This window comes from Melospiza georgiana, chromosome 20 (genome assembly GCF_028018845.1).
Source record: "Melospiza georgiana isolate bMelGeo1 chromosome 20, bMelGeo1.pri, whole genome shotgun sequence".
NCBI lineage: Eukaryota > Metazoa > Chordata > Aves > Passeriformes > Passerellidae > Melospiza > Melospiza georgiana.
The window spans coordinates 1,119,651-1,140,313 of record NC_080449.1 but is presented as its reverse complement, the minus strand read 5'-3'; the positions used below and the strand labels follow the sequence as shown (position 1 = coordinate 1,140,313).

Here is a 20,663-nt window from a genome sequence, read left to right as displayed (position 1 = left end):
GCAGAGCAGGGCATGGAGCTCAGTGTGACCAGAGGTTTAGGGTGGCTTTAGGGACAGAAATAGGGGAACTGGGATGTGGAGACAGGAAGAGGGGGATAGACATGTGGGGACAAGTATGTGGCAGAAGGAGCCTTGGGACTTGGGGACTGTGGGGATAGGGACAGGGGAACAGGGATACTGGGACATGGAATGGGGCCATATAACAATGCAGATGTCACCTGGCCATGGGGAAAGGTGCCATTGGAATGGGATCATGGGCACAGGACCATGGGACTTGGCTGTGGGGACAGGTTCTGTAGGGCTGGTGGAGGTGGGCAGTGCAAACATAGGGTGTCCACAGTGTCCCCATGACCCTCACCCAGCCCTGTCCCTTCTCCCTTCCAGCCCAGACCCTCGGCCTCACTGGTGAGTCCTCGGGGGATGCCATGGCCCCACCCTGCTGTCCCGAACCCTGCAACAGCCCTGGCAGGCTGGTGTCCCCTGTCACTCACAGGTGCCCAGACCACCCAGCTGCTGGTGGAGCCCCCCTGGAGGCCGGCGGTGCTGTGGGACCGGGTGACACTGACCTGCCAGGGCTCGGGGACTGCTGGTGACACCACCTGGTACAAGGATGGGCAGCACTGGTGGCAGGAGGGAGGCGACCATTTCACTGTCACTGAAAGTGGCACCTACACATGTGAAAGACCCAGCACTGGGCTCAGCCACCCCGTGAATGTCTCAGACGGTGAGGGTGGTTTGTGTCATCAGCCCAGCACCCACGGGAACCCCGAGGACTCTGGTGGGCTCCACTCCATGAGTCACCCTCTGGTGTGATCAGAGTTCATGTCCTACAGACAGGGACATACCAGAGTATCCCAGTACTGTGGGACCCTTGTTTTGAAATTGGGAAAACCTGGTGTGCTGGCTTTGACCCAGTATGTGGGTCCCAGTGACATCAGGACCCTCTAGACCCCTGTGATGTGATGGCACCCTCTGTCCCACAGACCAGGTGGTGCTGCAGGTGCCAGCGCGGGCACTGCTGGAGGGGGAAATGCTGACACTGCGCTGCGGTACAGGCAGGAAAAGTCGGTTGATTCAGTGTTCTTCTACCGCGAGGAGACAGAACTGGGAGGCGTCTACAATGGGACCGAGCTTTCCCTGTCCCCTCTGCAGCTGAACCACAGAGGCCGCTACCGCTGCAAGGCCTGGGTGAACAATGGGGTATCATGGGGATGGGAGGAGTCAGCGCTGGTGACAGTGACAGTGCATGGTGAGCACCTTATATCTGCTAACCCGACAGCACCACAGCCCCTCGCCAGGGACTCGGGGTCACTGCTCCCATAGTCCCCTATGTCCTCCCGTGAGCTTGTCTGGACACTGGTGCTGGAGGGTCCCCCCAAGCCCAGCCCGGGGTCCCCCCTCACCCCCAGCCCCCTGCGGCCCCGAGCCCCGCTCCTGCATGTGTTCTACCGGGACAGGCAGATGGTGAGAGGCCCACAGGGGTCCCTGCAGCTGCTGGTGCCCACTGTGGGGGTCTCCCACTCACGGAATTACAGCTGCCAGGTGTGCTCTGAGGGGATGGGCATGCGGAAGAGCAGTGCCCGACTCCACATCACGGTGCGCAGTGAGTGCGGGGATGGGCACAGGGGAGTCCCCACAGCATCCTCTGGTCCCCTGCCTGGGTACCTCCATGTCCCCAAGACACCTTTCTTGTGTCCCTCCGCCTCTGCCCTGTGTCCCCTCATCCCTGCGTGTTGTGACCCCATCCTAAACATCCCCCATCACACCCACCTCCTTGTCCCTACCCCCCCACACCACCTGCCAGCCCCTCCATGTGACCTTGGCCCTGTCTCTGTCCCTGCAGTGCCCGTGGCGGATGCCACCATCATTTTTGGTACCCTATCACACCAGGTGCGTGCAGGTGACAACGTGACCCTGCGCTGCATGGTGCAGGTGGGCTCAGCCCCTGTCACCTTCACCTGGCAGCACAATGGGCAGCAGGTGGCCCGGGGTCCCCTCCTGGAGGTCAGGGCCGTCAGGGTTGAACATTCGGGCACCTACCAGTGCGTGGCCACCAATCAGCTTGGACAGGACGGACACCGTATGTTCCAGTCGGTCAGCCCAGAGCTGTCCCTGTTGGTGACACCGTGGGGACACAGGGACACAGGTGAGGTCGAACAGGGTCATTCAGGATTGCAGGACCCCTGGGGTGATGGATGATTCTGATGTGTCCCCCTCTGTTTCTTGCAGTGGCCGCAGGGGTCAGTGGGGCCCTTTTGTTCCTGCTCCTGCTCGTGGGTGTCATTGTGGCCTGGCACTGGTGGCACCGCAGGGGTGGGTGACAATGGGGGGATGAAGGTCGTGGAGAGAGGTGGGAAGGCCCCCAGAGAAGCGGGGTCCCAGGGCGGCACCAACAGCCCCTGACTTGGGAGGGGCTGAGTACCCAGTGTCCATGGCTCAGAGCTGTTAAAGGGTCCTGCAGGGATGTTGGGGGTTCTATCAGGGGTCCCCCTCCCTGCCAGGCTCGGGGTTCTGGGGGCTCAGGGTGTTGGTGCATGTGGGGTGGGTCAGGCATACTGGGGGGGCATCAGGGATACTGGGGGGTCTGGGGAAAATTTTGTGTCTGGTGGTGGTTCAGCAATGCCAAGGGTGGATGGGGGCCCCTGGGCCTCCAAAGTCACCCCTCCAGTTTTCCTTTGCAGATGCCAGGAAGCACCAGGAAAGGTGAGTGCAGCCTCCAGCCATGATACACCTTTTATCCAAACTTCCAGCACCTCCCATCCCCTTCCACACACCCCCTTATTCCCACAGGGCCCACCCAGACCCCCTGGCACCCTCGGTGGAGGATCCTCAGACGACGTACGTTGAGCTGCAAAGACAACCGTGGGAACCCAGTGACATCTGTGACAATCTACACCAAAAGTTGTGATGCTCTGGGAAGCGGGAGGCACTGTGTGACACTGGGGGTGCTCCCTCCATGCCTTCTGTGGTTGCCCATCCTTCCAAGGGAGGTGGTCATGGCTCAGGGGAAGGTACAGGGAAGGCTACAGAGCACCCTCTGCTCCCCATTTCCTCTCCCAGTACCCCCAAGGGCTCCCCCATCCCTTTGCTCGTACCTGCAGGGACTCCCCAGCCCCATGCAAGTGCCCAAGTACCCTCAGGGACTGCCCCATTCTCTCCCCAAAGTACTTGCAGTACACCCAGGGCTTCCCCATTCCCCCTCCCACTACCCCTGTCCCATCCCGCTGTAAAAGGGGGAGTTGGGGAGGATTCTCGCTGAAAGGTTTCTCATATGAAAATGAAGCACAAACATGGCAATATTATATCTGAGAACTGTTTCTTGATAAAGGAGGGTAAGGGTTGTTACTGAAAGGGGACAGAAGGGAGTAATAAGGGAAAAGGATAGACAGAGAAACAGAAGACAGAGACAGCGTTACTGCAAGAAGCCCAGGCGCTCTGTGGGCATCAGCTGGGCAGATGGAGTGTGTGTGCTGCAAGCCAGGGCGAGCCCACATGGCTTTTGTGAGTGGCTGGGCGTGATTTCCAAGGACGGCACCTGCGTGTCTCTGGCATGGGTGAGCGATGGCTGCGGGCTGGCTGCTGCGGGCTGGCAGTGGGCTGGTGCTGCGGCACTGGTGGCTCTGGGCTGGCTGCTGCGGGCTGGGGCTGCGGTGGGCAGGTGCAGCAGGCTCGGTGGTGTGGGCAGCACAGGAAATGCAGCACAGCGGCGGGTGGGTGCAGGCAGCATCAGCTCCATTGGGGAACAGTGAAGGAACATCCAGGATGAGCAGGAATGAGCTGCCTCGGGGAAGCAGCGAAGAAGGGAAGAACGGGTGCAGACAGGGAAGGACCACTGGGAGGAAAACTGGGGGCTGGGGAAGAATTGCTGATATTTTTGCCCAATGACTGGGAGGAATGATGACCCTGCCCTGATTCTAGTTATTGTAAATGGGCTGCAGCAGTAATGTCCTTGATTGGGCAGCAGCTGTAGCCCATGGAGGTAACTGAGATAAAAGGGGGCGGGGTGGTCAGGGAGAGCTTTGGAGAGGAGCCCTGACTGAGAAGCAACAACACCACTGCTGTGGAGATCTGCTGTGAGAAAACCACCCAGAAGGTATGAGGCTCTGGAAATATGATATGCAACAATATGAATACAACACTTTTGTGCTCTTCTTGGGTAGTACTTCGCAGCTGCTGTGTTCTTGGAACTCAGGGCTTTCAGGTTAAAAGAACACTAACCCTAGGCCTAACTCAAACCTCAACGCTAGGAAGGAAAATCAGCCTATGGTTGGGGATGGTCTCATGGAAATAGCAGTGGAGGCAGCCAAGTTGTGTCACTTTTGTGCTCCCCTTGGGATGCCTTGAAGAGCTGCAGTGTGCCTAGAGCACAGGGCTTCCTGGTTTTAAAAGTCCAAGGCCTAAGCCTAACAGTAACCCTAGAAAGGTAAATCAGCCGGGTATTAGGGTTCTTCCTTAGGAAAAAGCTGTGAAAGCTGCCATGTTGTGGCATTTCTGAGCTCCCTTTGGGATGCCTTTGGCAGCTGCAGTAAGCCTGGAACTCAGGGCTTCCTGGTTCAAAAAATACTAGCCCTAGGCTGAACACTAAACCTAACCCTAGGCAGATAAATCAGCCTAGGTATAGGGATGGTGCCAAGGAAAAAGCTGTGAAAGCAGCCAGGTTGTGGCACTTTTGCACTCCCTTGAGGATGCCTTTCACAGCTCCAGTGTGCCTGGAAGTCTGGGCTTCCTGATTTTAAAAATCCTAGCACAAGGCCTACCTAACCCCAACCCAACGACGAGAAAGGCAAATCAGCCAGGAATTAGGGATGTCCCCAAGGAAATAGCTGTGGAGGCAGGCATGTTGTGGTACTTTTGTGCTCTTCTTGTGTAGTCCTTCGCAGCTGCTGTGTTCTTGGAACTCAGGGCTTTCAGGTTAAAAGAACACTAACCCTAGGCCTAACTCAAACCTCAATGCTAGGAAGGAAAATCAGCCTATGATTCGGGATGGTCTCATGGAAATAGCAGTGGAGTCAGCCAAGTTGTGTCACTTTTGGGCTGCCCTTGGAATGCCTTGAACTGCTGCAGTGTGCCTGGAGCACAGGGCTTCCTGGTTTTAAAAGTCCTAGGCTTAAGCCTAACAGTAACCCTAGGAAGGTAAATCAGCCGGGTATTAGGGTTCTTCCTATGGAAAAAGCTGTGAAAGCAGCCATGTTGTGGCACTTCTGCGCTCCCTTTGGGATGCCTTTGGCAGCTGCAGTAAGCCTGGAACTCAGGGCTTCCTGGTTCAAAAAATCCGAGCCCTAGGCTGAACCATAACCCTATCCCTAGGCAGAGAAATCAGCCTAGGTATAGTGATGGTGCCAAGGAAAAAGCTGTGAAAGCAGCCATGTTGTGGCACTTTTGCACTCCCTTTTGGATGCCTTTCACAGCTCCAGTGTGCCTGGAGGTCTGGGCTTCCTGATTTTAAAAATCCTAGCACAAGGCCTACCTAACCCCAACCCGACGATGAGAAAGGCAAATCAGCCAGGAATTAGGGACGTCCCCAAGGAAATAATTGTGGAGGCAGGCATGTGGTGGTACTTTTGTGCACTTCTTGGGTAGTCCTCTGCAGCTGCTATGTTCTTGGAACTCAGGGCTTTCAGGTTAAAGAACACTAACCCTAGGCCTAACTCAAACCTCAACGCTAGGAAGGAAAATCAGCCTATGATTCGGGATGGTCTCATGGAAATAGCAGTGGAGGCAGCCAAGTTGTGTCACTTTTGCGCTGCCCTTGGAATGCCTGGAACTGCTGCAGTGTGCCTGGAGCACAGCGCTTCCTGGTTTTAAAAGTCCTAGGCCTAAGCCTAACAGTAACCCTAGGAAGGTAAATCAGTCGGGTATGAGGGTTCTTCCTAAGGAAAAAGCAGTGAAAGCAGCCATGTTGTGGCACTTCTGCGCTCCCTTTGGGATGCCTTTGGCAGCTGCAGTAAGCCTGGAACTCAGGGCTTCCTGGTTCAAAAAATCCTAGCCCTAGGCTGAACCCTAACCCTAACCCTAGGCAGATAAATCAGCCTAGGTATAGGGATGGTGCTAAGGAAAAAGCTGTGAAAGCAGCCATGTTGTGGCACTTTTGCACTCCCTTTTGGATGCCTTTCACAGCTCCAGTGTGCCTGGAGGTCTGGGCTTCCTGATTTTAAAAATCCTAGCACAAGGCCTACCTAACCCCAACCCGACGACGAGAAAGGCAAATCAGCCAGGAATTAGGGATGTCCCCAAGGAAATAGCTGTGGAGGCAGGCATGTTGTGGTACTTTTGTGCACTTCATGGCTATACTTTAACAGCTGCTGTTTTCTTGGTACTCCGGGCTTTCAGGTTAAAGAACACTAACCCTCGGCCTAACTCAAACCTCAACGCTAGGAAGGAAAATCAGCCTATGGTTGGGGATGGTCTCATGGAAATAGCAGTGGACTCAGCCAAGTTGTGTCACTTTTGCCTTCATTTTGGGATGCCTTGAAGAGCTGCAGTGTGCCTGAAGCACAGGGCTTCCTGGTTTTAAAAGTCCTAGGCCTAAGCCTAACAGTAACCCTAGGAAGGTAAATCAGCTGGGTATGAGGGTTCTGCCTAAGGAAAAAGCTGTGAAAGCAGCCATGTTGTGGCATTTCTGAGCTCCCTTTGGGATGCCTTTGGCAGCTGCAGTAAGCCTGGAACTCAGGGCTTCCTGGTTCAAAAAATCCTAGCCCTATGCTGAAGCCTAACCCTAACCCTAGGCAGATAAATCAGCCTAGGTATAGGGATGGTGCCAACGAAAAAGCTGTGAAAGCAGCCATGTTGTGGCACTTTTGCACTCCCTTTTGGATGCCTTTCACATCTCCAGTGTGCCTGGAGGTCTGGGCTTCCTGGTTATAAAGTCCTAGGCCTAAGCCTAATAGTAACCCTAGGAAGGTAAATCAGCCGGGTATTAGGGTTCTTCCTAAGGAAAAAGCTGTGAAAGCAGCCATGTTGTGGCACTTTTGCACTCCCTTTGGGATGCCTTTCACAGCTCCAGTGTGCCTGGAGGTCTGGGCTTCCTGATTTTAAAAATCCTAGCACTAGGCCTACCTAACCTCAACCCTAAGACGAGAAAGGCATTTCAGCCTGGAATTAGGGATGTCCCCAAGGAAAAAGCGGTGGAGGCAGGCCTGTTGTAGTACTTTTGTGTAGGGGCCTGACTAAATGTATGTATTGTAAATATATGTATGTCAGTGAAAGATCTTTTTATTGTAGTAGTGACCCTGCCCTGATTCTAGTTATTGTAAATGGGCTGCAGCTGTGATGTCCTTGATTGGGCAGCAGCTGTAGCCCATGGAGGTAACTGAGATAAAAGGGGGCGGGGTGGTCAGGGAGAGCTTTGGAGAGGAGCCCTGACTGAGAAGCAACAACACCACTGCTGTGGAGATCTGCTGTGAGAAAACCACCCAGAAGGTATGAGGCTCTGGAAATATGATATGCAACAATATGAATACAACACTTCTGTGCTCTTCTTGGGTAGTCCTTCGCAGCTGCTGTGTTCTTGGAACTCAGGGCTTTCAGGTTAAAAGAACACTAACCCTAGGCCTAACTCAAACCTCAACGCTAGGAAGGAAAATCAGCCTATGGTTGGGGATGGTCTCATGGAAATAGCAGTGGAGGCAGCCAAGTTGTGTCACTTTTGCGCTGCCCTTGGGATGCCTTGAACAGCTGCAGTGTGCCTGGAGCACAGGGCTTCCTGGTTTTAAAAGTCCTAGGCCTAAGCCTAACAGTAACCCTATGAAGGCAAATCAGCCGGGTATAAGGGTTCTTCCTAAGGAAAAAGCTGTGAAAGCTGCCATGTTGTGGCACTTCTGCGCTCCCTTTGGGATGCCTTTGGCAGCTGCAGTAAGCCTGGAACTCAGGGCTTCCTGGTTCAAAAAATCCCAGCCCTAGGCTGCACACTAACCTTAACCCTAACCCTAGGCAGATAAATCAGCCTAGGTATAGTGATGGTGCCAAGGAAAAAGCAGTGAAAGCAGCCATGTTGTGGCATTTCTGAGCTCCCTTTTGGATGCCTTTGGCAGCTGCAGTAAGCCTGGAACTCAGGGCTTCCTGGTTCAAAACATCCTAGCCCTAGGCTGAACCCTAACCCTAACCCTAGGCAGATAAATCAGCCTAGGTATAGGGATGGTGCCAAGGAAAAAGCTGTGAAAGCAGCCATGTTGTGGCACTTTTGCACTCCCTTTTGGATGCCTTTCACAGCTCCAGTGTGCCTGGAGGTCTGGGCTTCCTGGTTTTAAAGTCCTAGACCTAAGCCGAATAGTAACCCTAGGATGGTAAATCGGCCGGGTATGAGGGTTCCTCCTAAGGAAAAAGATGTGGAAGCAACCATGTTGTGGCATTTCTGAGCTCCGTTTGGGATGCCTTTGGCAGCTGCAGTAAGCCTGGAACTCAGGGCTTCCTGGTTCAAAAAATTCTAGCCCTAGACTGAACCCTAAACCTAGGCAGATAAATCAGCCTAGGTATAGGGATGGTGCCAACGAAAAAGCTGTGAAAGCAGCCATGTTGTGGCACTTTTGCACTCCCTTTTGGATGCCTTTCACAGCTCCAGTGTGCCTGGAGGTCTGGGCTTCCTGATTTTAAAAATCCTAGCACAAGGCCTACCTAAGCCCAACCTGACGATGAGAAAGGCAAATCAGCCAGGAATTAGGGATGTCCCCAAGGAAATAGCTGTGGAGGCAGGCATGTGGTCGTACTTTTGTGCACTTCTTGGGTAGTCCTTCGCACCTGCTGTGTTCTTGGAACTCAGGGCTTTCAGGTTAAGAGAACACTAACCCTAGGCCTAACTCAAACCTCAACGCTAGGAAGGAAAATCAGTCTATGGTTGGGGATGGTCTCATGGAAATAGCAGTGGAGGCAGCCAAGTTGTGTCACTTTTGCGCTCCCCTTTGGATGCCTTGAACAGCTGCAGTGTGCCTGGAGCACAGGGCTTCCTGGTTTTCAAAGTCCTAGGCCTAAGCCTAACAGTAACCCTAGGAAGGTAAATCAGCTGGGTATGAGGGTTCTTCCTAAGGAAAAAGCTGTGAAAGCAGCCATGTTGTGGCACTTCTGCGCTCCCTTTGGGATGCCTTTGGCAGCTGCAGTAAGCCTGGAACTCAGGGCTTCCTGGTTCAAAAAATCCTAGCCCTAGGCTGAAGCCTAACCCTAACCCTAGGCAGATAAATCAGCCTAGGTATAGGGATGGTGCCAAGGAAAAAGCTGTGAAAGCAGCCATGTTGTGGCACTTTTGCACTCCCTTCTGGATGCCTTTCACAGCTCCAGTGTGCCTGGAGGTCTGGGCTTCCTGATTTTAAAAATCCTAGCACAAGGCCTACCTAATCACAACCCGACGATGAGAAAGGCAAATCAGCCAGGAATTAGGGATGTCCCCAAGGAAATAGCTGTGGAGGCGCGCATGTGGTGATACTTTTGTGCACTTCTTGGGTAGTCCTTCGCACCTGCTGTTTTCTTGGAACTAAGGGTTTTCAAGTTAATAGAAGAGTAACCCTAGGCCTAACTCAAACCTCAATGCTAGGAAGGAAAATCAGCCTATGATTCGGGATGGTCTCATGGAAATAGCAGTAGAGGCAGCCAAGTTGTGTCACTTTTGCGCTCCCCTTTGGATTCCTGGAACAGCTGCAGTGTGCCTGGAGCACAGGGCTTCCTGGTTTTAAAAGTCCTAGGCCTAAGCCTAACAGTAACCCTAGGAAGGTAAATCAGCCGGGTATTAGGGTTCTTCCTAAGGAAAAAGCTGTGAAAGCAGCCATGTTGTGGCACTTTTGCACTCCCTTTGGGATGCCTTTCACAGCTCCAGTGTGCCTGGAGGTCTGGGCTTCCTGATTTTAAAAATCCTAGCACAAGGCCTACCTAACCCCAACCCGACGACGAGAATGGCAAATCAGCCAGGAATTAGGGATGTCCCCTAGGAAATAGCTGTGGAGGCAGGCATGTGGTGGTACTTTTGTGCACTTCTTGGGTAGTCCTTGGCAGCTGCTGTGTTCTTGGAACTCAGGGCTTTCAGGTTAAAAGAACCCTAACCATAGGCCTAACTCAAACCTCAACGCTAGGAAGGAAAATCAGCCTATGGTTGGGGATGGTCTCATGGAAATAGCAGTGGAGGCAGCCAAGTTGTGTCACTTTTGCTCTGCCCTTGGAATGCCTTGAACAGCGGCAGTGTGCCTGGAGCACAGGGCTTCCTGGTTTTAAAAGTCCTAGGCCTAAGCCTAACAGTAACCCTAGGAAGGTAAATCAGCCGGGTATTAGGGTTCTTCCTAAGGAAAAAGCTGTGAATGCTGCCATGTTGTGGCACTTCGGCGCTCCCTTTGGGATGCCTTTGGCAGCTGCAGTAAGCCTGGAACTCAGGGCTTCCTGGTTCAAAAAATCCTAGCCCTAGGCTGAACCCTAACCCTAGGCAGATGAATCAGCCTAGGTATAGGGATGGTGCAAAGGAAAAAGCTGTGAAAGCAGCCATGTTGTGGCACTTTTGCACTCCCTTTTGGATGCCTTTCACAGCTCCAGTGTGCCTGGAGGTCTGGGCTTCCTGATTTTAAAAATCCTAGCACAAGGCCTACCTAACCCCAACCCGACGACGAGAAAGGCAAATCAACCAGGAATTAGGGATGTCCCCAAGGAAATCGCTGTGGAGGCAGGCATGTTGTGGTACTTTTGTGCACTTCATGGGTATACTTTCACAGCTGCTGTGTCCTTGGAACTCAGGGCTTTCAGGGTAAAGAACACTAACCCTAGGCCTAACTCAAACCTCAACGCTAGGAAGGAAAATCAGCCTATGGTTGGGGATGGTCTCATGGAAATAGCAGTGGAGGCAGCCAAGTTGTGTCACTTTTGCCTTCCCTTTGGGATGCCTTGAACAGCTGCAGTGTGCCTGGAGCACAGGGCTTCCTGGTTTTAAAAGTCCTAGGCCTAAGCCTAACAGTAACCCTAGGAAGGTAAATCAGCCGGGTATTAGGGTTCTTCCTAAGGAAAAAGCTGTGAAAGCAGCCATGTTGTGGCATTTCTGAGCTCCCTTTGGGATGCCTTTGGCAGCTGCAGTAAGCCTGGAACTCAGGGCTTCCTGGTTCAAAAAATCCTAGCCCTATGCTGAAGCCTAACCCTGACCCTAGGCAGATAAATCAGCCTAGGTATAGGGATGGTGCCAAGGAAAAAGCTGTGAAAGCAGCCATGTTGTGGCACTTTTGCACTCCCTTTTGGATGCCTTTCACATCTCCAGTGTGCCTGGAGGTCTGGGCTTCCTGGTTTTAAAGTCCTCGGCCTAAGCCTAATAGTAACCCTAGGAAAGTAAATCAGCCGGGTATTAGGGTTCTTCCTAAGGAAAAAGCTGTGTAAGCAGCCATGTTGTGGCACTTTTGCACTCCCTTTTGGATGCCTTTCACAGCTCCAGTGTGCCTGGAGGTCTGGGCTTCCTGATTTTAAAAATCCTAGCACAAGGCCTACCTAACCCCAACCCGACGACGAGAAAGGCAAATCAGCCAGGAATTAGGGATGTCCCCAAGGAAATAGCTGTGGAGGCAGGCATGTGGTGGTACTTTTGTGCTCTTCTTGGGTAGTCCTTGGCAGCTGCTGTGTTCTTGGAACTCAGGGCTTTCAGGTTAAAAGAACAGTAACCATAGGCCTAACTCAAAACTCAACGCTAGGAAGGAAAACCAGCCTAAGGTTGGGGATGGTCTCATGGAAATAGCAGTGGAGGCATCCAAGTTGTGTCACTTTTGCACTCCCGTTGGGATGCCTTGAACAGCTGCAGTGTGCCTGGAGCACAGGGCTTCCTGGTTTTAAAAGTCCTTGGCCAGGGCCTAACAGTAACCCTAGGAAGGTAAATCAGCCGGGTATTAGGGTTCTTCCTTAGGAAAAAGCTGTGAAAGCAGCCATGTTGTGGCACTTTTGCACTCCCTTTTGGATGCCTTTCACAGCTCCAGTGTGCCTGGAGGTCTGGGCTTCCTGATTTTAAAAATCCAAGCACAAGGCCTACCTAACCCCAACCTGACGACGAGAAAGGCAAATCAGCCAGGAATTAGGGATGTCCCCAAGGAAATAGCTGTGGAGGCAGGCATGTTGTGGTACTTTTGTGCTCTTCTTGGGTAGTCCTTCGCAGCTGCTGTGTTCTTGGAACTCAGGGCTTTCTGGTTAAAAAACTCTAACCCTAGGCCTAACTCAAACCTCAACGCAAGGAAGGAAAATCAGCCTATGGTTGGGGATGGTCTCATGGAAATAGCAGTGGAGGCAGCCAAGTTGTGTCACTTTTGCGCTGCCCTTGGGATGCCTTGAACAGCTGCAGTGTGCCTGGAGCACAGGGCTTCCTGGTTTTAAAAGTCCTAGGCCTAAGCCTAACAGTAACCCTAGGAAGGTAAATCAGCCGGGTATTAGGGTTCTTCCTTAGGAAAAAGCTGTGAAAGCAGCCATGTTCTGGCACTTCTGCGCTCCCTTTGGGATGCCTTTGGCAGCTACAGTAAGCCTGGAACTCAGGGCTTCCTGGTTCAAAAAATCCTAGCCCTAGGCTGAACCCTAACCATAAACCTAGGCAGATAAATCAGCCTAGGTATAGTGATGGTGCCAAGGAAGAAGCTGTGAAAGCAGCCATGTTGTGACACTTTTGCACTCCCTTTTGGATGCCTTTCACAGCTCCAGTGTGCCTGGAGTTCTGGGCTTCCTGATTTTAAAAATCCTAGCACAAGGCCTACCTAACCCCAACCCGACGACGAGAAAGGCAAATCAGCCAGGAATTAGGGATGTCCCCAAGGAAATAGCTGTGGAGGCAGGCATGTGGTGGTACTTTTGTGCTCTTCTTGGGTAGTCCTTGGCAGCTGCTGTGTTCTTGGAACTCAGGGCTTTCAGGTTAAAAGAACAGTAACCATAGGCCTAACTCAAAACTCAATGCTAGGAAGGAAAACCAGCCTAAGGTTGGGGAAGGTCTCATGGAAATAGCAGTGGAGGCATCCAAGTTGTGTCACTTTTGCACTCCCGTTGGGATGCCTTGAACAGCTGCAGTGTGCCTGGAGCACAGGGCTTCCTGGTTTTAAAAGTCCTTGGCCCAAGCCTAACAGTAACCCTAGGAAGGTAAATCAGCCGGGTATTAGGGTTCTTCCTTAGGAAAAAGCTGTGAAAGCAGCCATGTTGTGGCACTTTTGCACTCCCTTTTGGATGCCTTTCACAGCTCCAGTGTGCCTGGAGGTCTGGGCTTCCTGATTTTAAAAATCCTAGCACTAGGCCTACCTAACCTCAACCCTAAGACGAGAAAGGCATTTCAGCCTGGAATTAGGGATGTCCCCAAGGAAAAAGCGGTGGAGGCAGGCCTGTTGTAGTACTTTTGTGTAGGGGCCTGACTAAATGTATGTATTGTAAATATATGTATGGCAGTGAAAGATCTTTGTATTGTAGTAGTGACCCTGCCCTGATTCTAGTTATTGTAAATGGGCTGCAGCTGTGATGTCCTTGATTGGGCAGCAGCTGTAGCCCATGGAGGTAACTGAGATAAAAGGGGGCGGGGTGGTCAGGGAGAGCTTTGGAGAGGAGCCCTGACTGAGAAGCAACAACACCACTGCTGTGGAGATCTGCTGTGAGAAAACCACCCAGAAGGTATGAGGCTCTGGAAATATGATATGCAACAATATGAATACAACACTTCTGTGCTCTTCTTGGGTAGTCCTTCGCAGCTGCTGTGTTCTTGGAACTCAGGGCTTTCAGGTTAAAAGAACACTAACCCTAGGCCTAACTCAAACCTCAACGCTAGGAAGGAAAATCAGCCTATGGTTGGGGATGGTCTCATGGAAATAGCAGTGGAGGCAGCCAAGTTGTGTCACTTTTGGGCTGCCCTTGGAATGCCTTGAACTGCTGCAGTGTGCCTGGAGCACAGGGCTTCCTGGTTTTAAAAGTCCTAGGCTTAAGCCTAACAGTAACCCTAGGAAGGTAAATCAGCCGGGTATTAGGGTTCTTCCTATGGAAAAAGCTGTGAAAGCAGCCATGTTGTGGCACTTCTGCGCTCCCTTTGGGATGCCTTTGGCAGCTGCAGTAAGCCTGGAACTCAGGGCTTCCTGGTTCAAAAAATCCGAGCCCTAGGCTGAACCATAACCCTATCCCTAGGCAGAGAAATCAGCCTAGGTATAGTGATGGTGCCAAGGAAAAAGCTGTGAAAGCAGCCATGTTGTGGCACTTTTGCACTCCCTTTTGGATGCCTTTCACAGCTCCAGTGTGCCTGGAGGTCTGGGCTTCCTGATTTTCAAAATCCTAGCACAAGGCCTACCTAACCCCAACCCGACGATGAGAAAGGCAAATCAGCCAGGAATTAGGGACGTCCCCAAGGAAATAATTGTGGAGGCAGGCATGTGGTGGTACTTTTGTGCACTTCTTGGGTAGTCCTCTGCAGCTGCTGTGTTCTTGGAACTCAGGGCTTTCAGGTTAAAGAACACTAACCCTAGGCCTAACTCAAACCTCAACGCTAGGAAGGAAAATCAGCCTATGATTCGGGATGGTCTCATGGAAATAGCAGTGGAGGCAGCCAAGTTGTGTCACTTTTGCGCTGCCCTTGGAATGCCTGGAACTGCTGCAGTGTGCCTGGAGCACAGCGCTTCCTGGTTTTAAAAGTCCTAGGCCTAAGCCTAACATTAACCCTAGGAAGGTAAATCAGTCGGGTATGAGGGTTCTTCCTAAGGAAAAAGCAGTGAAAGCAGCCATGTTGTGGCACTTCTGCGCTCCCTTTTGGATGCCTTTGGCAGCTGCAGTAAGCCTGGAACTCAGGGCTTCCTGGTTCAAAAAATCCTAGCCCTAGGCTGAACCCTAACCCTAACCCTAGGCAGATAAATCAGCCTAGGTATAGGGATGGTGCTAAGGAAAAAGCTGTGAAAGCAGCCATGTTGTGGCACTTTTGCACTCCCTTTTGGATGCCTTTCACAGCTCCAGTGTGCCTGGAGGTCTGGGCTTCCTGATTTTAAAAATCCTAGCACAAGGCCTACCTAACCCCAACCCGACGACGAGAAAGGCAAATCAGCCAGGAATTAGGGATGTCCCCAAGGAAATAGCTGTGGAGGCAGGCATGTTGTGGTACTTTTGTGCACTTCATGGCTATACTTTAACAGCTGCTGTTTTCTTGGTACTCCGGGCTTTCAGGTTAAAGAACACTAACCCTCGGCCTAACTCAAACCTCAACGCTAGGAAGGAAAATCAGCCTATGGTTGGGGATGGTCTCATGGAAATAGCAGTGGACTCAGCCAAGTTGTGTCACTTTTGCCTTCATTTTGGGATGCCTTGAAGAGCTGCAGTGTGCCTGGAGCACAGGGCTTCCTGGTTTTAAAAGTCCTAGGCCTAAGCCTAACAGTAACCCTAGGAAGGTAAATCAGCTGGGTATGAGGGTTCTGCCTAAGGAAAAAGCTGTGAAAGCAGCCATGTTGTGGCATTTCTGAGCTCCCTTTGGGATGCCTTTGGCAGCTGCAGTAAGCCTGGAACTCAGGGCTTCCTGGTTCAAAAAATCCTAGCCCTATGCTGAAGCCTAACCCTAACCCTAGGCAGATAAATCAGCCTAGGTATAGGGATGGTGCCAAGGAAAAAGCTGTGAAAGCAGCCATGTTGTGGCACTTTTGCACTCCCTTTTGGATGCCTTTCACATCTCCAGTGTGCCTGGAGGTCTGGGCTTCCTGGTTTTAAAGTCCTAGGCCTAAGCCTAATAGTAACCCTAGGAAGGTAAATCAGCCGGGTATTAGGGTTCTTCCTAAGGAAAAAGCTGTGAAAGCAGCCATGTTGTGGCACTTTTGCACTCCCTTTGGGATGCCTTTCACAGCTCCAGTGTGCCTGGAGGTCTGGGCTTCCTGATTTTAAAAATCCTAGCACTAGGCCTACCTAACCTCAACCCTAAGACGAGAAAGGCATTTCAGCCTGGAATTAGGGATGTCCCCAAGGAAAAAGCGGTGGAGGCAGGCCTGTTGTAGTACTTTTGTGTAGGGGCCTGACTAAATGTATGTATTGTAAATATATGTATGTCAGTGAAAGATCTTTGTATTGTAGTAGTGACCCTGCCCTGATTCTAGTTATTGTAAATGGGCTGCAGCTGTGATGTCCTTGATTGGGCAGCAGCTGTAGCCCATGGAGGTAACTGAGATAAAAGGGGGCGGGGTGGTCAGGGAGAGCTTTGGAGAGGAGCCCTGACTGAGAAGCAACAACACCACTGCTGTGGAGATCTGCTGTGAGAAAACCACCCAGAAGGTATGAGGCTCTGGAAATATGATATGCAACAATATGAATACAACACTTCTGTGCTCTTCTTGGGTAGTCCTTCGCAGCTGCTGTGTTCTTGGAACTCAGGGCTTTCAGGTTAAAAGAACACTAACCCTAGGCCTAACTCAAACCTCAACGCTAGGAAGGAAAATCAGCCTATGGTTGGGGATGGTCTCATGGAAATAGCAGTGGAGGCAGCCAAGTTGTGTCACTTTTGCGCTGCCCTTGGGATGCCTTGAACAGCTGCAGTGTGCCTGGAGCACAGGGCTTCCTGGTTTTAAAAGTCCTAGGCCTAAGCCTAACAGTAACCCTATGAAGGTAAATCAGCCGGGTATAAGGGTTCTTCCTAAGGAAAAAGCTGTGAAAGCTGCCATGTTGTGGCACTTCTGCGCTCCCTTTGGGATGCCTTTGGCAGCTGCAGTAAGCCTGGAACTCAGGGCTTCCTGGTTCAAAAAATCCCAGCCCTAGGTTGCACACTAACCTTAACCCTAACCCTAGGCAGATAAATCAGCCTAGGTATAGTGATGGTGCCAAGGAAAAAGCAGTGAAAGCAGCCATGTTGTGGCATTTCTGAGCTCCCTTTTGGATGCCTTTGGCAGCTGCAGTAAGCCTGGAACTCAGGGCTTCCTGGTTCAAAACATCCTAGCCCTAGGCTGAACCCTAACCCTAGGCAGATAAATCAGCCTAGGTATAGGGATGGTGCCAAGGAAAAAGCTGTGAAAGCAGCCATGTTGTGGCACTTTTGCACTCCCTTTTGGATGCCTTTCACAGCTCCAGTGTGCCTGGAGGTCTGGGCTTCCTGGTTTTAAAGTCCTAGACCTAAGCCGAATAGTAACCCTAGGATGGTAAATCGGCCGGGTATGAGGGTTCCTCCTAAGGAAAAAGATGTGGAAGCAACCATGTTGTGGCATTTCTGAGCTCCGTTTGGGATGCCTTTGGCAGCTGCAGTAAGCCTGGAACTCAGGGCTTCCTGGTTCAAAAAATTCTAGCCCTAGACTGAACCCTAAACCTAGGCAGATAAATCAGCCTAGATATAGGGATGGTGCCAACGAAAAAGCTGTGAAAGCAGCCATGTTGTGGCACTTTTGCACTCCCTTTGGGATGCCTTTCACAGCTCCAGTGTGCCTGGAGGTCTGGGCTTCCTGATTTTAAAAATCCTAGCACAAGGCCTACCTAACCCCAACCCGACGACGAGAATGGCAAATCAGCCAGGAATTAGGGATGTCCCCTAGGAAATAGCTGTGGAGGCAGGCATGTGGTGGTACTTTTGTGAACTTCTTGGGTAGTCCTTGGCAGCTGCTGTGTTCTTGGAACTCAGGGCTTTCAGGTTAAAAGAACCCTAACCATAGGCCTAACTCAAACCTCAACGCTAGGAAGGAAAATCAGCCTATGGTTGGGGATGGTCTCATGGAAATAGCAGTGGAGGCAGCCAAGTTGTGTCACTTTTGCTCTGCCCTTGGAATGCCTTGAACAGCGGCAGTGTGCCTGGAGCACAGGGCTTCCTGGTTTTAAAAGTCCTAGGCCTAAGCCTAACAGTAACCCTAGGAAGGTAAATCAGCCGGGTATTAGGGTTCTTCCTAAGGAAAAAGCTGTGAATGCTGCCATGTTGTGGCACTTCGGCGCTCCCTTTGGGATGCCTTTGGCAGCTGCAGTAAGCCTGGAACTCAGGGCTTCCTGGTTCAAAAAATCCTAGCCCTAGGCTGAACCCTAACCCTAGGCAGATGAATCAGCCTAGGTATAGGGATGGTGCAAAGGAAAAAGCTGTGAAAGCAGCCATGTTGTGGCACTTTTGCACTCCCTTTTGGATGCCTTTCACAGCTCCAGTGTGCCTGGAGGTCTGGGCTTCCTGATTTTAAAAATCCTAGCACAAGGCCTACCTAACCCCAACCCGACGACGAGAAAGGCAAATCAACCAGGAATTAGGGATGTCCCCAAGGAAATCGCTGTGGAGGCAGGCATGTTGTGGTACTTTTGTGCACTTCATGGGTATACTTTCACAGCTGCTGTGTCCTTGGAACTCAGGGCTTTCAGGGTAAAGAACACTAACCCTAGGCCTAACTCAAACCTCAACGCTAGGAAGGAAAATCAGCCTATGGTTGGGGATGGTCTCATGGAAATAGCAGTGGAGGCAGCCAAGTTGTGTCACTTTTGCCTTCCCTTTGGGATGCCTTGAACAGCTGCAGTGTGCCTGGAGCACAGGGCTTCCTGGTTTTAAAAGTCCTAGGCCTAAGCCTAACAGTAACCCTAGGAAGGTAAATCAGCCGGGTATTAGGGTTCTTCCTAAGGAAAAAGCTGTGAAAGCAGCCATGTTGTGGCATTTCTGAGCTCCCTTTGGGATGCCTTTGGCAGCTGCAGTAAGCCTGGAACTCAGGGCTTCCTGGTTCAAAAAATCCTAGCCCTATGCTGAAGCCTAACCCTGACCCTAGGCAGATAAATCAGCCTAGGTATAGGGATGGTGCCAAGGAAAAAGCTGTGAAAGCAGCCATGTTGTGGCACTTTTGCACTCCCTTTTGGATGCCTTTCACATCTCCAGTGTGCCTGGAGGTCTGGGCTTCCTGGTTTTAAAGTCCTCGGCCTAAGCCTAATAGTAACCCTAGGAAAGTAAATCAGCCGGGTATTAGGGTTCTTCCTAAGGAAAAAGCTGTGTAAGCAGCCATGTTGTGGCACTTTTGCACTCCCTTTTGGATGCCTTTCACAGCTCCAGTGTGCCTGGAGGTCTGGGCTTCCTGATTTTAAAAATCCTAGCACAAGGCCTACCTAACCCCAACCCGACGACGAGAAAGGCAAATCAGCCAGGAATTAGGGATGTCCCCAAGGAAATAGCTGTGGAGGCAGGCATGTGGTGGTACTTTTGTGCTCTTCTTGGGTAGTCCTTGGCAGCTGCTGTGTTCTTGGAACTCAGGGCTTTCAGGTTAAAAGAACAGTAACCATAGGCCTAACTCAAAACTCAACGCTAGGAAGGAAAACCAGCCTAAGGTTGGGGATGGTCTCATGGAAATAGCAGTGGAGGCATCCAAGTTGTGTCACTTTTGCACTCCCGTTGGGATGCCTTGAACTGCTGCAGTGTGCCTGGAGCACAGGGCTTCCTGGTTTTAAAAGTCCTTGGCCAGGGCCTAACAGTAACCCTAGGAAGGTAAATCAGCCGGGTATTAGGGTTCTTCCTTAGGAAAAAGCTGTGAAAGCAGCCATGTTGTGGCACTTTTGCACTCCCTTTTGGATGCCTTTCACAGCTCCAGTGTGCCTGGAGGTCTGGGCTTCCTGATTTTAAAAATCCAAGCACAAGGCCTACCTAACCCCAACCTGACGACGAGAAAGGCAAATCAGCCAGGAATTAGGGATGTCCCCAAGGAAATAGCTGTGGAGGCAGGCATGTTGTGGTACTTTTGTGCTCTTCTTGGGTAGTCCTTCGCAGCTGCTGTGTTCTTGGAACTCAGGGCTTTCTGGTTAAAAAACTCTAACCCTAGGCCTAACTCAAACCTCAACGCAAGGAAGGAAAATCAGCCTATGGTTGGGGATGGTCTCATGGAAATAGCAGTGGAGGCAGCCAAGTTGTGTCACTTTTGCGCTGCCCTTGGGATGCCTTGAACAGCTGCAGTGTGCCTGGAGCACAGGGCTTCCTGGTTTTAAAAGTCCTTGGCCCAAGCCTAACAGTAACCCTAGGAAGGTAAATCAGCCGGGTATTAGGGTTCTTCCTTAGGAAAAAGCTGTGAAAGCAGCCATGTTCTGGCACTTCTGCGCTCCCTTTGGGATGCCTTTGGCAGCTACAGTAAGCCTGGAACTCAGGGCTTCCTGGTTCAAAAAATCCTAGCCCTAGGCTGAACCCTAACCATAAACCTAGGCAGATAAATCAGCCTAGGTATAGTGATGGTGCCAAGGAAGAAGCTGTGAAAGCAGCCATGTTGTGACACTTTTGCACTCCCTTTTGGATGCCTTTCACAGCTCCAGTGTGCCTGGAGTTCTGGGCTTCCTGATTTTAAAAATCCTAGCACAAGGCCTACCTAACCCCAACCCGACGACGAGAAAGGCAAATCAGCCAGGAATTAGGGATGTCCCCAAGGAAATAGCTGTGGAGGCAGGCATGTGGTGGTACTTTTGTGCTCTTCTTGGGTAGTCCTTGGCAGCTGCTGTGTTCTTGGAACTCAGGGCTTTCAGGTTAAAAGAACAGTAACCATAGGCCTAACTCAAAACTCAATGCTAGGAAGGAAAACCAGCCTAAGGTTGGGGATGGTCTCATGGAAATAGCAGTGGAGGCATCCAAGTTGTGTCACTTTTGCACTCCCGTTGGGATGCCTTGAACAGCTGCAGTGTGCCTGGAGCACAGGGCTTCCTGGTTTTAAAAGTCCTTGGCCCAAGCCTAACAGTAACCCTAGGAAGGTAAATCAGCCGGGTATTAGGGTTCTTCCTTAGGAAAAAGCTGTGAAAGCAGCCATGTTGTGGCACTTCTGCGCTCCCTTTTGGATGCC

General features: G+C 51.5%; 1 protein-coding gene across 1 annotated transcript; it reads left to right on the top strand.

The window, feature by feature from the left end:
* The first annotated feature begins 347 nt into the window (after positions 1-347).
* Positions 348-2,908, top strand: LOC131092015 (Fc receptor-like protein 4). Its single transcript, XM_058038486.1, has 7 exons — positions 348-405; positions 494-724; positions 1,001-1,249; positions 1,844-2,080; positions 2,230-2,313; positions 2,682-2,703; positions 2,791-2,908. The coding sequence occupies exons 1-7, from the start codon at positions 348-350 to the stop codon at positions 2,906-2,908; spliced, it is 999 nt and encodes a 332-aa protein (XP_057894469.1).
* The last annotated feature ends 17,755 nt before the right edge of the window (positions 2,909-20,663 follow it).

Coding starts and splice junctions, on each gene's coding strand:
- LOC131092015 (XM_058038486.1), top strand. CDS start 348: ATGACCCTCACCCAGCCCTGTCCCTTCTCCCTTCCAGCCCAGACCCTC. Junction 1,250..1,843: donor GGTGACAGTGACAGTGCATG/GTGAGCACCTTA, acceptor CTGTCCCTGCAG/TGCCCGTGGCGGATGCCACC. Junction 2,314..2,681: donor GCACTGGTGGCACCGCAGGG/GTGGGTGACAAT, acceptor TTTCCTTTGCAG/ATGCCAGGAAGCACCAGGAA.